The sequence below is a fragment of the Zalophus californianus genome, chromosome 6 (genome assembly GCF_009762305.2).
Source record: "Zalophus californianus isolate mZalCal1 chromosome 6, mZalCal1.pri.v2, whole genome shotgun sequence".
Taxonomy (NCBI): domain Eukaryota; kingdom Metazoa; phylum Chordata; class Mammalia; order Carnivora; family Otariidae; genus Zalophus; species Zalophus californianus.
Window position 1 is genome coordinate 36,668,987 of NC_045600.1, and position 14,597 is coordinate 36,683,583.

Here is a 14,597-nt window from a genome sequence, read left to right on the forward strand (position 1 = left end):
CTCTCACAAATAAATAAATAAAGGCTTGAAAAAAAAAATAAAACCTAGACTATAAATCAGAAGTGGCTACCAGTGATAAAGATTTAATGGAAGCAAATCTACCATTTTGTATGTGGTTTTTAGGCCATTTTTCTGACCAAAGCAACTGGATCTTTTCCCACATTGGACTCACCATACAAAATTGTTGCAGAAAAGTCAGAGGATTTGCAGGACTGCCTCCCCCCGCTCCCCCACCCATGGGTAGCTCAGTTTTAAATTCATGATTTAACTGTATAGTTAACTGGTCCATTCATTGAATCTTTCAACCACTGATTCATGAGCTAGGCTCTAGGCATTGTAGGAAGTTCTGATTTTTAACTCTCTCCTGACAGTAATAATCTTATTCAAACAAATTCAAGAGCCCATTTTCATATTGAAATTAAAGGCATAACTTATATACTGTATGTCTCTAACTTAGGCTTTTTATAGATTTAGGACTTTGTGCACCCCAAGAGATAACAGCAACTACCTAGTTTATCATTCATATTCCTCTTGCTTCACTACAGCTTTTAAAAATTTCCCTTTAGCTATCCATTTCCATCCCTTATAGGTATAGTCATATCATTTTCTGTTGTCTTTGCTCCTAAATCTTTATTCATAAACATTTCTTTGTGCTTCCATATAGCCATCATCTTTTTTTTTTTAAGATTTTATTTATTTGAGAGAGAGAGAGAGAGAGAGATCACTAGCAAGGGAGGAGGGTAGAGGGAGGAGCAGACTCCTGGCTGAGCAGGGAGCCTGATGTGGGGCTCGATCCCAGCACCCTGGGATCATGACCTGAGCTGAAGGCAGATGCTCAACCGACCGAGCCACCCAGGTGCCCTAGCTATCATCTTTAAATGCTGCACAGTATTCTAGTAAGTTGATGTACCTCTTAAATGTTGGACATAAAGGTTATTTACAATTTTACACTTTTTGGAGAATGTTACAAGTGACCGCTTTAAGTAGTTTTTTCAGACTTGTCTTGGATTAGTTTTTTTAGAATAGATTCTTAAGGATGGGAGCAATGATTCATTCATTTGTGACATTTTTATTAAAGCACCTAGTGTGTTCCCAACTGGTTCAAAAGCTTGGCCATTTCCATGACACTTGACAGTCTTTCCAAATTTGCTAGAGAACTACTTAACCCATTGAGTCAGCTCTTCATTGTCTAGCCCAGTAGATCTGTGCTTCCTCATTACTCATCTGGATGAATATTTAGAATTAAGCTAAATAAAGCATTATAAGGAAGGTACCTCTGAAGAAATGGCAGTGTGTGGCTGAGTGAGAAGTGCATGCCTTTAGAACTACTTGCTGTGTGGATAATTTACACAACTTGACATTCTTTTGATGTGATAATTGAGAGATGAAGCTTTGACCAAATCAGAGGTTTAGATCACTGTACAGACTTAAACATCTTAAGTTAAATAACTTCGATTAATTTAAATCACTCAGAAAACTTCAACTTGAAATTTTTAAAAAGCAAAACCAAAATACACAGTTTTGTAAATGTGTCCAAATTTTTATCTTGTGAACATTTATTGGATGCCTTGTACGTGCTAGGAAAACAGATGTAAATGTGACATTGCATATTCTTAATTAGTAGGGAGAGACAGGCAAATATGTAAACAAATACTTGCTGCAGCACACCGTGAGCTCTGTAAGAGGGGGTCTGTAAGAGGGTTTACACGACCAGGAGTATCAGGGAGCAGAACTTTCCATGTCCTTTTTATCCAGATTTCTTACTATACAGGACTCCCTCCCCCCCCTCTTTTTTGACTTTCATGGTTTACTTTTACATCTTGGGAGAGGAAAGAACATTGTTACAGAGTATGGTAAATACAAATGATTTAGTTGGAATGAAAACTCACTTTTGAAATATATGTATAGTTTCAAAAGCAAGTAAAGGACTTTTGCCTTTTTGATTACAGTGTGGCTGGCTGGTTGAAGAGAAGTCATGGGTTGATGGTTTTCTGAAAAGTCACTAGTTTCTTTGTAAACGGAATTTCTGATAATCATTGGAAGGGACAAAAATAACATAATAGACCTGTGCATGCTGTCATTAGTCATGGCAAAAGTATTCTAACAATTTTTTTTCCCCCAGTCATCTGAGCTAAAGTAGAGCAAAAGAAGTAGTCTACCTACTTTTCTGGAACACTGTGGTAGAGCCTGACAGACAGCATGGGTTCAGTTGTAACTGCTGGTTACTAAGTGTAACCTCAGATCTTAACAACACCCGTGCTTCCATTTCCTCAATGGTAAATTGGAGATCATGATAGTATCCACTTCATAGGGCTGTAGTATCCAATAGATACTGCTCTGTGCGCATCTTAGTCAACCTCAGAGTAGCATTTATTGCTGTTGACCTCTTTGTCCTTCTTAATATACTCTTCCCTCTTAGCTCCTGAGACCCCAAACTCTAGTTCTTTTCTTCTCCTACCTTCTACTCCTTTTCATTTGTGTGGTTTGTTCTTTTTCTGTCTGATTTCTAAATGTTGGATGCCTTTGGGTCCTTTCCTTTCTTCCTTTTTACTCCTTTCCAAGGTGATCCATTAGTCTCATGGCTTTAAAATCATCTATATGCTACGGAGTCCTTAAATGTCTCTAGTCCTGACCTGTCCAGCTCTCGGGTCCAGATTCATATGTCTGATTACCTCCTGGATATTGCTTTTTTTTTTTTAAGATTTTATTTATTTATTTGAGAGAATGAGATAGAGAGAGAGCATGAGAGGGGGGAGGGTCCGAGGGAGAAGCAGGGAGTCCGATGCGGGACTCGATCCCGGGACTCCAGGATCATGACCTGAGCCGAAGGCAGTCGTTTAACCAACTGAGCCACTCAGGCGCCCTGGATATTGCTTCTTTAACACATTCCAGCCTCTGGATCTCCCCCCCAAACAAGTAAACAAAGAAAGCTTTCCCTTTCCCAGCCATCTCCGAGGGTAAATGGCCTTACATCTGTGACTCATCCTTGATTCTTTCCTTTTCTTTACCCCATGTATATCCAGGCCAGCAGCAGATAATACTTCCAGAGTAGATTTTGAATCAATCTGCTTCTGTCTCCTCTGCCACTATCCCGGTCCAAGTCATCATCATTGCTTGCCACCTCCATAGGCTTCTAACTTGTCCTCTCCCTGTCTGTTCAATACAGAGAGCCCCAGAATGATTTTTTTTTTTTAAAGCAAAAATAAAATCCTGTCACATTTCTGTTTAAGATCAACTAATGGCTTCCTGTGACACATAAAATTGAATCTCTCCTTTTCATAGCTTACACAACTGGGCTCAGTTTCCATAGTGAGAATATTAGGGTACTCGTGAATTTAACTAAAATATAAGCTCCTGGAGGGCACAGACTTTTTTCTGCTTTGTTCATTGTTATTTTCCCAGTGCCTGGAATAGTGTGTGAATATAATGAGCATTTAATAAATGTGTGTAAAATGAATAAACACATACAGATTATATGATACCCCCAAAGCCTTTCTTCTTTCCTCTTTCAGAATAGCGTATTATACTTTGTATTTTCTGCATTATGTAGAAAGTCCAGCAAAGGCTTCTGGTTCAGTCTCCTTTCTTTTCCCTTCTTGCCTTCTATAATTTACCCCCTGCTCCCCCCTCCCCCCCATTTTATTCTTCATATCTGAGGACATATTTGGGTCACTGGGAGGGGATAGATGACTACATAGGATGAGAAACAGAATAGAAGTTGAGAAGGAACCCTGAGAATAGTAGCAACCACATTTTAAAAATAAGCATTTTCTGCAGAAATCTTGGAATATATGCAAAAATATTAGAATAGAATAATGAATCCTCAGTCTCTTCATTGCCCAATTTCAACAGTTAAATCAACTCCTGGCCATCCTTTGAGCAACCAGCATTTAATCTGGAAATTGTCTATGGTAAAGAAATACCTAATTAGTTTGTAGAGATTTGTATCACAGATACATCTTATCCTGGGCATCGTTACTATTTTTTTTTAAGTTTATTTTTAAGTACTCTCTATACCCAATGTGTGGCTTGAACTCACGACCCCAAGATCAAGAGTTGCATGCTCTTCTGACTGAGCCAGCCAGGCACCCTGGTAGTTGGTAAACCAACTGAGAACAGATTAGGTATGATTTCAGGGGTGTTAGATTCAGAAATATCTTCTCTGATTTGCTTTTTGTAAATGTCTGAAATTTTACCATTAGTTTGACTGTAAATTTGCAAATTGTGAATAAACCTGAGAAGGGAAATATATAAAGCCCATTAGCAGTTATTTATATCTTAGTGTAAATTGGTTAATTAGAAGCACGCTTGACCGGTAAGTAGCGCATGCTTTCATGGGAGGTCTAAAGTCAAAGGGACCCGGCGTGGGAATGGCCATCTGAGGACAAGGAGTACTGTTCAAGAGAGCAGGAGGTGCAGCTCTGCCACTTTCCAGCTTTGCCTAGAGGTGGTTCTGGCCTTGAAGCCTGTAGAAAGAGCCCCCATTCCAGTTTGGTGGTGTTCCTGTCATCTGTCATCTGGGTTCCCTTTGGCTGGCTGCAAACCTTGTGTAAGGTTGCTCAGGAGGTGCTTCCAGCTAACTCTGCTGCTTGTTTATTTTTAGGTATCTTGCAATATATTCAGAACTCTCCCTCCTAGTGACAGCAATGAATTTGATCCAGAAGAAGATGAACCTACCCTTGAGGCATCCTGGCCACACTTACAGGTACTTTGAACTACCATTTGTTATAAAAGAAAGCTCCATTAACTCATTAGCTGATTAGCATGGGAATTCCTTGAAGGCCTTTATTCACCCAAAAATCAAATTAGAGTATATTAACAGAAAGCTAGAGAATGCTCTCTGTGTTTCTTCTCTTGGTAATTAGGATGCCAAAAGAATAAAATAATAAGTTGCGGTGTAATGCTTTAGTGTGGTTCCTCCCAGGTTGTGGGTCCAGCCAGCAGTTCTTGCTTTTTGATTAGAGCTTCTATGTGATCTGCCTGCTGGAGCCTCCAACAGGAACTGAACTATTTTCACATTAATATTAGTTGGATGTGATTAGGTCATAGAGTTTATATCTCATTTTCATCAGCAGGTACCCTAGGGATTGAATGCCTGTCTTCATGATAGCCACAAATGTGTTTCTGCAGCCTGGAAGGGCAAAAACAAATTGCAAGAGTTATTTCATAGTGTTGTAAGGAAGAGCAACAGCTGATAGGAAGCTTGTATGAAAGTCTGTTTTGTTCTCTTGCACTGGGAAGGCCATGTTTTCCAGTCATACGCATGTGCCGGGACAGATCAGGGCCATCCCTGTATCTCCTTTGCCAGCACCAGGCCCATCTGTACTCTATTTACTTACCCATACTGGTCATTTTCCATCTTCCCTTCCTGGCTGCTTGCGCTGCAGGCCAACATTTATCCAAGGAATAGAACAAGGAAATGTGAATGTCATGCTCCCTCAAGCTATCTTTCCATTGAGTTAGAATGTCCTCAGAGGCTGGATGACAACCAGCCAGGAGGGAAGGGGTGGTAGAGAGGGACTAAAACCTTGTACACTTTGAGCCAGAAGCAGAAGCCATTGCATCTTTTGAAGTGTGCTCACGACTACTCATTGACTTTTGAAAGAGCAGAAAACTGTATCTCAGAGAGACGAAGCCTAGAAGGTGTCTAGAAGTTTCTTTTTTCCCCACTTCAGAATTTTTGACATTGATTTGCAACTTTCCCTGTCCTGCTTTGGCAATTCAAGGTTGCTACAGATAGACATGTATGCTGTTTCCCCTAGTTATAGAGAGAGCTTTCTGGGCCTCTGTTTCCTCAGCTCTTACCCAGGCGTGTTATACATATGTATTCCTGCTGCCAATGCCAAGATTGAGTAAATTAGTTAAAATGCTGTGGCTGATTTCCTGTTTTAGCTGCTTGATTTTTTTTTTTTTTAAGGTGTCAGACATACTATCTGCAGCCTAAGAAATTTGGAAAATTATTTGTGCTTTTCATGGTGTATCCCAGATTGTGACAAAAATTAAAATAAAAAAAATCATTCTTTTGAATAGGTGGATTTCTTGTCATGCCTTATTCCTAATGTTTGGCACCAGTTCATAAAGTGCAGTGTAGTCTGGAAGAAAAAAAATTTTTTTTTTTAAAGATTTCATTTATTTATTTGACAGAGAGAGACACAGTGAGAGAGGGAACACAAGCAGGGGGAGTGGGAGAGGGAGAAGCAGGCTTCCAGTGGAGCGGGGAACCTGATGCGGGACTCGATCCCAGGACCTGGGCTCATGACCTGAGCCAAAGGCAGACACTTAACAACTGAGCCACACAGGCGCCCCTAGTCTGGAAGAAATTTAAAAAACAAAACAAACAAGATAATCTCAGGAAAATCTCACATCTTATGGTGGAAAAGACAGGAAGAAAGCTGTCTTCAAAGCTTCAACTTATCTTCTCTACATCCCAGAGACAGTAGACTACTCTTGCCATTTGCAAGAGCTTTTTGAATGCTCTAAATCATGATCACCAGAGATATAAATTTCCTCTAAAGCACAGTAAAGTTGTACTGAGTATTTCAGTTAATCCTTCCTAAGCTTAATGACTCTGTAAAATACAGACCAAATTAATTTCTAAAGCTATGAAGCTAGATTCTGTCACCAAAAATCTCTAGCTTACACTGTGTCATTCCTACAGGAGCATTAACTGTTAGTTCACCTGAAACTCTAAAACCAAAGTGACAATGAGGAGCGATGATGAGACCTATACCCTTATGATGTAAAGTCCCACAAACTGTATTCTAAAATGGTCTGGCTTCATCTGTGTTGACACCCTGTTCAAGCCTATAATCCTCTGATCCCTGCTTTAGCTTAGGGGGAAATATGACTTAGACTGGATCAGGTAAAGGAAACCTACTTTTAAAATTCATAAATTAACCATTTGTAATAAAGATCAAGTCAGTAGGCACACTGTTGCCTTCAACTATTCCTTTCTGGAGGTCTTTGTACTCAAGATTCCTGTGTTTCTCTTATGTATTCTAACTCTACAAATTGGTCACCTTTCCATTTTCACTGATAGGTGGTTTTAGTACTGACAAGAGCACTTACTGAGCATTCAGGAAATCTTAGCTGTTCATGACAGGTCATTCATGTTATAGTGAGTTATTACTAAATTTAACATTTTACTTTTTAATTGAGCCAACAATATTTTTCTGACCAAAACATAGCACCTTTTCACTTTTTATTAACTCCAACATTAACAGTGTGCTTCTTCTTCTGGATCACATTTTTATAAGGAAGCACAGTATTTATTACCAAATATCTGATAATAGTGCATAACAACAAAATTGCATTGAGATGTGGTTATTGGGTGATGGGCTAGGCAATGAACCTAGCCAGTTGACTGTTTCTACACACCTCTTGTCTGATTTAAGTTTGTGGCCATACAAAACTACTCCTAACAAATCATGGATCTTTGGAGATATTTAAAAATAGAAAAAGGTTTGGGGTGCCTGGATGGCTCAGTCGGTTAAGCGTCTGACTCTTTATTTCCACTCAGGTCATCATCTCGGGGTCGTGAGATCGAGCCCTGAGCCCCGAGTCTCGAGTCTCAGGCTCCCTGCTCAGCGGGAAGCCTGCTGGAGATTCTCTCTCTCCCTCTTCCCCTCCCCTTATTCTCTCTCTCAAATAAATAAATAAATCTTTAAGAAAAATAGTAAAAAAATTAAATCCACAAAATTTTAGTTTAAATATATCAGAGGTTCTACTGTATGTGTGTTATTTGATATTTTCTGTTATCTGTATTGGTATCTTTTAAACTGTATTCCATAGTTACCATGGTTATTCTTTGTGTATTTTCTGTATTTGGGTCTGTAGTTCCAGTAGAATATGATTTTGCAGGACTTCATTTACAATCGGGATTGTTTTTAGTGCTTTACACTTGAGACTGAAAAACAGAAATGCTAAAGTCTTTTTAACTCAAGTTCCTTGGAGAGTTCACTTATGTGATCTTGAAAAGTAAATTCTTCTCTCAGTCCTCAGTCTTTCTTTCCCTTTAGAAATTCAAGGGAGATTTTTGATTCTGAGGTAAAAATCTGTCTCGTAGAACATTTATACTTATTAATAAATGTGTCTAAAGTGTTTCCACCAAACTGTTTTAAACTGTAACTGCTTTCAAGGGACCAGAGGGAAGAGAGCACTTTGCCAGTCCTGCAAGAAAGCCCTGCCAGCTCAAAAGACAGGCCTGCAAGATGAGAATCTCTCCACTTTGTGGGAATTAAGCCCCCTTTTATGGGTTGTTTGAATAAGGCTGACATTCTATTTGTAAAAGAAAGAGTTTTGAAAAATTAGTGTATTGAAAATACAATTCTTCTGGAGGGTGTTGGGGGCTCAGTCATGTAATCATGCCTAGAAGTACAGCTTGACAATGTTCAGATCATTGGGCAAGAAGTTTCTCTGAATTAAGAGTTTCAAAGAGAAAAATGGTTTTTTACTGAAGTAAACTCCTAATGTGAATACCTAAGTGTTAAGTTACAGTCCGAAGTCATAAGGTTACTGTATGATGCATTTAGGTTACTGGTAACACAGACCCTTGGGGGACCCTGATTTTCAGGCCTGCAAAATCAGAACAGTTTTATAATAATACTATGCTATTGGCTGGTTTCACTGTGTTGACATTGGAACGGATGGTTGTAAAAACATTGGTGGTTGAAATTGCTGCTGCTTTAGCACAGATCAAGACGGTTGTGGCAAATTGGCTTTGTGATCATATGTTCTACTGCCAAGCGCTGACCAAAAAAAAAAAAAAAAAGCCAATTTCAAATAAAAGTGTTCTTGGAAAAGCAGCAAAAATTATGAAATTAAATATTATTAAATCTTGACCTTTGAGTACACATTTAAAAAAATATTTTTCGTGACAAAGAGGGAAATGGAAGTATGCACAAAGCCCAGTGACTGCATACTGAAGTATACTGATTTGTCTTGTGCTAAAGCAATTATGTGATTGTTTGAGCTACAAGCTGAACTAGCTGGTTTTTCATGAAATACCATTTTTACTGGAAGGAATGTCTGGCAAACTGTACTTCCATCTTGTGTATTTGGTGGATGTTTTCTTAAAAATAGACAAAGAAAACAATTGTTGCCACTGATAAAATTAGAGCATTCAAGCAAAATTTAGAATTAGAATTTTGGGAAACTTTTATCTTTCTGCTCTCACCTTGAACTTTATCACGTATCAAAACTTAGACTTTTTGATAAAATTGGAGATATTAAGGAATAGGACTTTTGATACTGTATAATAAAACTTGTGAGCATTTGAAAAATCTGCATAACTCGGTGAACCAGTATTTTCCAGTTGGTCAGTGAATGATGTTAGGAAACCATGCGTAGGTAAAAATCCATTCAAAGTGCAGGACAGACGATTGGAATTTAGTATAACAGAGTATGAAAAATTCATTGATTTTGGCTTCAGATTCTGCATTGCAACTCCAGTTTAAGAAACTCAAGTTTTGGTGTAGTATCAAAGAAGAATTTCCATAATTATGTGAAAAGACTATGAAAATGCTCATCCTTTTTCATACTGTTAGATCCTCATGGGGCTTGATTTCTTTATATACTCCAACCAAAACAGTGTATCACAACTGGTTGAATACGGAAGCAGTTTTCTAATATTCAATTAAAGAGATTTTTCACAAATAAAAAAATAATGCTTCTCAGAATGTGTAATGTATTTTATTGCTTTAAAATGAAATAACAAATATGTATTTTAAATTTTCTGTTTGTATTTCTGACTTTACATATATAAGTATATGTATTTTCATATATATATATCATATAAGCAAAAGCTTTGGAGTCTTCAACCATTTTTAAATGCAAAGGAGCAAGACTGAAAAGTTTGAGAATCCTGTTTTAGGCAATAGTGATAATGGTAATATGTGTTAGTCTGCTATGCGTAGCGCTTTATATATATTATCACATTTAATCTTAGGGATTATCATCTGCATTATTTAGTTGAAGAAACAGACTTTTAGAGAAATGAACTTGCCTAGGGTTACACAGTAAGGGACGGAGCTGGACTTCCAACCCGGTGCCTGTCTGTCTCTGTTAAAAGTTCTGTTTTTTATATACTGTTGTATACTCTAACAGGATCTAATGTATACTTTAACATAGATTTATTTTGCAAAGAGCATAAACAATGATCTTCTACTGTTTATCAGAACAGTTATTTGAGATTGACTCTACAGATGAGGATATTTTTATTCCTTGCAGATGAGAGTATTCTGCTAAACTATCATATATTGCTTAGAGGAGTGTAAATTGCATAAATTTTCTGGAAGGAAATTTAGCAGTGAGTGTTGAAAATCCTGAAATGTTTGGATATATTTTGCTCTAACAATTCCACTTGTAGAAATATTTCCTCATGAAATAATCGAGCAAATGCACCCTGATGTATATTACATAATATACATTGTGGCATAATTTGATAGAGAAGTAATTCAGAAACTAGATGTCCAAGCATAGGAGATTGGTTAAATCGATTATGAATAATGGAATTATTCATTATAAATCATGTATAATGGACTACTTGTAGCTACTAAGAATGATGGCTTAGATATTATTGATATAAATTGTATACAATATATTGTTTAGATGGTAAAAGCAGTTTGAAAACTATATAAAAATATATTTATAGTTCATTGATATGTTGTAGAAATATACAGAAAAATCAGGAGGTTTATACATTAAATTGTTGGCAGTGGTTATCTCTAAATGGTGAGGCTATGGGGGATTTTTATTTGCTTTGTTTGGCTGTTATTTTCAGATTTTTAATTTAAAAAGTTAAAAAACATAATAGCAACCATGTGCCACAAGAAGGGCTAGCATAGCTTGTAAATGATATTAAAACTCAATTTTCTAAGCTCTGTCAGTTTTAGTGTTACAGGCTTTTTATGGTTTTTGATAAGTGAATTATAATTTGAAATTAACTATAATCTGTTTGTTGCAGCTTGTATATGAATTTTTCATACGATTTTTGGAAAGCCAAGAATTCCAACCCAGCATTGCCAAAAAATACATAGATCAGAAATTTGTATTACAGGTAAGCAAAGTTTTATGGTTGCATGCATTCGTTATTCAGCTGATAACACTTTACCTTATAATCTCTTGATTGTATAAAAATCTTTCACAGTGGCAGTTATATCACCTTTTAAGCAAATACTGCATATATAAGTTAGTTTCCATTATTGCCTGTTAAAAGTAATAGGTACCTCTTTAATTTATTGTTTAGTTTATCGCTGGAAATTAATTTCGTTTCAAACAACAGGAATGCTAATGCCTAAATCCCTGCAGTTTTCTTTCTTAAAATTTAATTATAAAGGAATTTCATTTATAGGACCTCTACTTGGTGTGAATCTTTGTGTAGCTTGAAAACTCCTATTTGCGTAAGGATTCTTAAGGAACTATTATTGCACAGATCTGTTAAAACTGAAAAAGCATGGTCTAGAGCATAAATAACCTTCAACAAATAATCAAAGTCAGATACTGATGAGCTTTCACAGCTAGGAAACACCTTAAAATTCCTGTAAAGTGATTAACTCTCACCTATCTGTTTGGAGCTTCTCAGGGTGTGTATTCTTCTTGATTTGCCATTTTACATTTTGTAACTGTAGACCACATCTTCCTTTTTACCTGGGACTTGGGAATGTTCATGACATTGAATTTTTAGGTAACATCTTCGTGCTCTTGTTGTTGACATTCATCTATAAAAATGGGTACTTGAGCCAACTGGTATATGAACTATTGTAGCTCCTTTCTAAGTGATTAATGAGCACCTCATGTCGAAAAGAATAAATATCTATCTCCTAGTGAGCCAGTAAGCAGAACTTCAAATTTAAAACATTATTTTGGCAGGAAGTTGATTCTCCTATACCTTACCTGGATAAAGGTTGATAGCCTTTGTGATGACTCATTTCCCCTCCTTAATTCAATTAATAAGTTTAGAATTTTGGATATATTAGGTAGAGAGGCTTTGGAAAAGTGAGGTTTTAGAAAAGAGGCTTTGGAAAAAGAGAGGTAGATAAATAGGTGGTTACATGGAGCATTGGGTAAATAGGTCGACTGATCCAGATTCTTATACCAAGGAGGCGAAATGCATTTCAGATAGAAAGGCAACATGTGACAGGTCTGTGTTTTGTATTGGAAAGTCCTTGCATTTATATAGCACTGTATAATTGTTAGAGCATCTTTACATGCATTATTTAATTTAATTTGTACCATAATCTAAAACAGACGTGGCTAAATTTGAGGCCCATTTTATAGGTGAACAAACTGAGGTCTAGAAACTTTGTCAAGTTTTCCCAAGCACATTTCCTATTCTAATTTTCTGTCCATTATGTCATGATGCCTCCTTGTGATTCCCCTCACTATAAACTTGGAATGACTTCAAGGCAGGAATAGCCCTCACTTCTCAACACTAATGAAATACTAAGGTTCCCTTATATTTATGGTAAATTAAAATACCCAAGAGGATCAGATAGTGAAGCCTATGTTTAGTTTACATGGAAACAATAAGAACTGGGATCTCACGATGAAGCGTTTTTTTTTTTTTTTTTTTTTTACATGAAAAGCATGCAAGGCCCATCTCACTGTGTTGTTCGTGGTAGATGGGTACTGATGATAATAAAGCTCATAAGATTAAAACATCGGAGAAACCCAGACTTGAAAGGGATGTTTTGGGTTGTCTGTTCTAGTTCTTTACCCAGTGAGTTACTCTCCTTTGAGACCCAAGAAGGAGTGACTCCCATTTATTCTTTTTTTAGTGAGGAAGGACCATATACCTGGGCAGATTGTTCTGGTTTTGTTAGAAAGTTCTTTATGTTGAACCTCCCTATACCTTGTAGCCTTTGGCCTTATTTCCCCAGACTAAGTCCTTTAGTATTCACTAGCTCGGACATAACTTTTAGGTCTTAGAACACAGCGCTTGTGTTACCTCTTGGCTCTTTTTCCTAGGAACAGGAGTAGCAGCTCAAATGCTTGTAGGCTCATTTATGACAAGTTGGTGACCAGGTGTCAGACACTAGGAGGTAGACAGGTTTCTATTAAAGGGAGCTTTGGCTGCCCCTCTTCTTTCAGTTATTGTTAGACTTTTTTTCCCCTTAAGAGAAACAAATCCAGATTTTCATGTGAAATGTTCTGATGAACCAAACTGATTTGCCTTCTGGATCTAGCTTAGCAGCTGTCAGTGTGCATTCTCTGCTCTAGACTGCGTCCTTACTTCTGTCAATCCTGTCTCATTTGTCCGTTTTGAAAGTCTTCAACGTGTGTCCATTTGTCTTTAAAAATGATGTCTGTGTCTGAACATAGTGCCCTGAGCCTGGTCGGTCCAGCACAGCCTAGAATTGGGTTCCCCATTCCCTTGTGTGGGTCTCTTAAAAGGGAAGTCTCATTAACCATTCTTGCTTCTCTGTGGCACTATTAACTTGTGTTAAGTTTGTGGCCTTTAACTGATTTCTAATTTAGCTTTGTGCATGACGTTGTAAAGCCGTGTTTTCCTTTGTTTTTGTTCATTGTACAGTTTGCCTTTTAGTCTAAGTATAGGCTTTGACATATATTCCTGCAGAATTAATTTCTTTCCAGCCCTTTGAAGTCTCTCTGGATCTTGAGTCAGTCATCCACTGTATTCATTGTGCCTCCCGTCTTTATCACATCTGTGACTTTCTTTCTTTTTTTTTTTTTTTTAAAGATTTTCTTTATTTATTTGAGAGAGAGAATGAGATAGAGAGAGAGCATGAGACAGGGGAGTGTCAGAGGGAGAAGCAGACTCCCTGCTGAGCAGGGAGCCCTGATGCGGGACTCAATCCTGGGACTCCGGATCATGACCTGAGCTGAAGGCAGTCGCTTAGCCAACTGAGCCACCCAGATGCCCCACATCTGTGACTTTCTTAACTGCGCTGGTAGCTCTCGGCTTCGTCTCAGATTGTTGATTAAAATTGTTAGAATAGCCAGCACTGGTGACAGAGGCCTTTGGCATGTCTTTAGCAACTTTCCTCTGTTTCAGCACAGGTTCATTAATCAGCAGTCTTTGGATTCCATCCTTGAAGCTGTTAGAAATTTACTCTAGAATAGCATCATCCTTCTTACATTTTAAAATTTTGTTCAGGGTGCCTGGGTGGCGCAGTCAGTTGAGTGTCTGACTCTTTGGTTTCTGCTCAGGTTGCGATCTCAGGGTTGTGAGATTGAGCCCTGAGTTGGGCTCCGTGCTCAGCGCAGAGTCTGCTTGGACTCTCTCTTCCTCTCCCTCTGCTCCCCACCCCTAATAAATAAATAAGTCCTTTAAAAAAAGGCTTAAAATTTTTTTTGTTGTTGTTCCTAAGGAGAGTATAGACTCTTGTCAGATGCTATGGTAGAAGCCAGCACTTTGTCTTTACAGCATCCCTTCATCTATGGGCCTTGGGACTTTATCATAAAAAGGAATGCTGTTCGTCTGCCTTGGGACATTAATGAACTTCTGGGGGCTACTGTTATTTATTGGTACTGTTTCCCCAAGTACTTGCAATCCATGTGATTGATCATCTGCCTCCGAGTTTCGCCAGAGACAAGAAACCAAGTTTACATAGTGAGTCCGTCTACTTATACTTTAT

The 14,597-nt window shown here is 37.8% G+C and overlaps 1 protein-coding gene across 2 annotated transcripts in view; it reads left to right on the forward strand.

The window, feature by feature from the left end:
- The window catches only part of PPP2R5E (protein phosphatase 2 regulatory subunit B'epsilon), a 147,998-nt gene that overhangs the window by 96,005 nt on the left and 37,396 nt on the right, over positions 1-14,597 (forward strand). For both annotated transcript variants that reach the window (XM_027570005.2, XM_027570007.2), the window contains exons 4-5: positions 4,604-4,705; positions 10,964-11,056. In XM_027570005.2, coding sequence (XP_027425806.1) covers positions 4,604-4,705; positions 10,964-11,056 — 195 coding nt within the window. The remainder of the gene's footprint in view (positions 1-4,603; positions 4,706-10,963; positions 11,057-14,597) is intronic.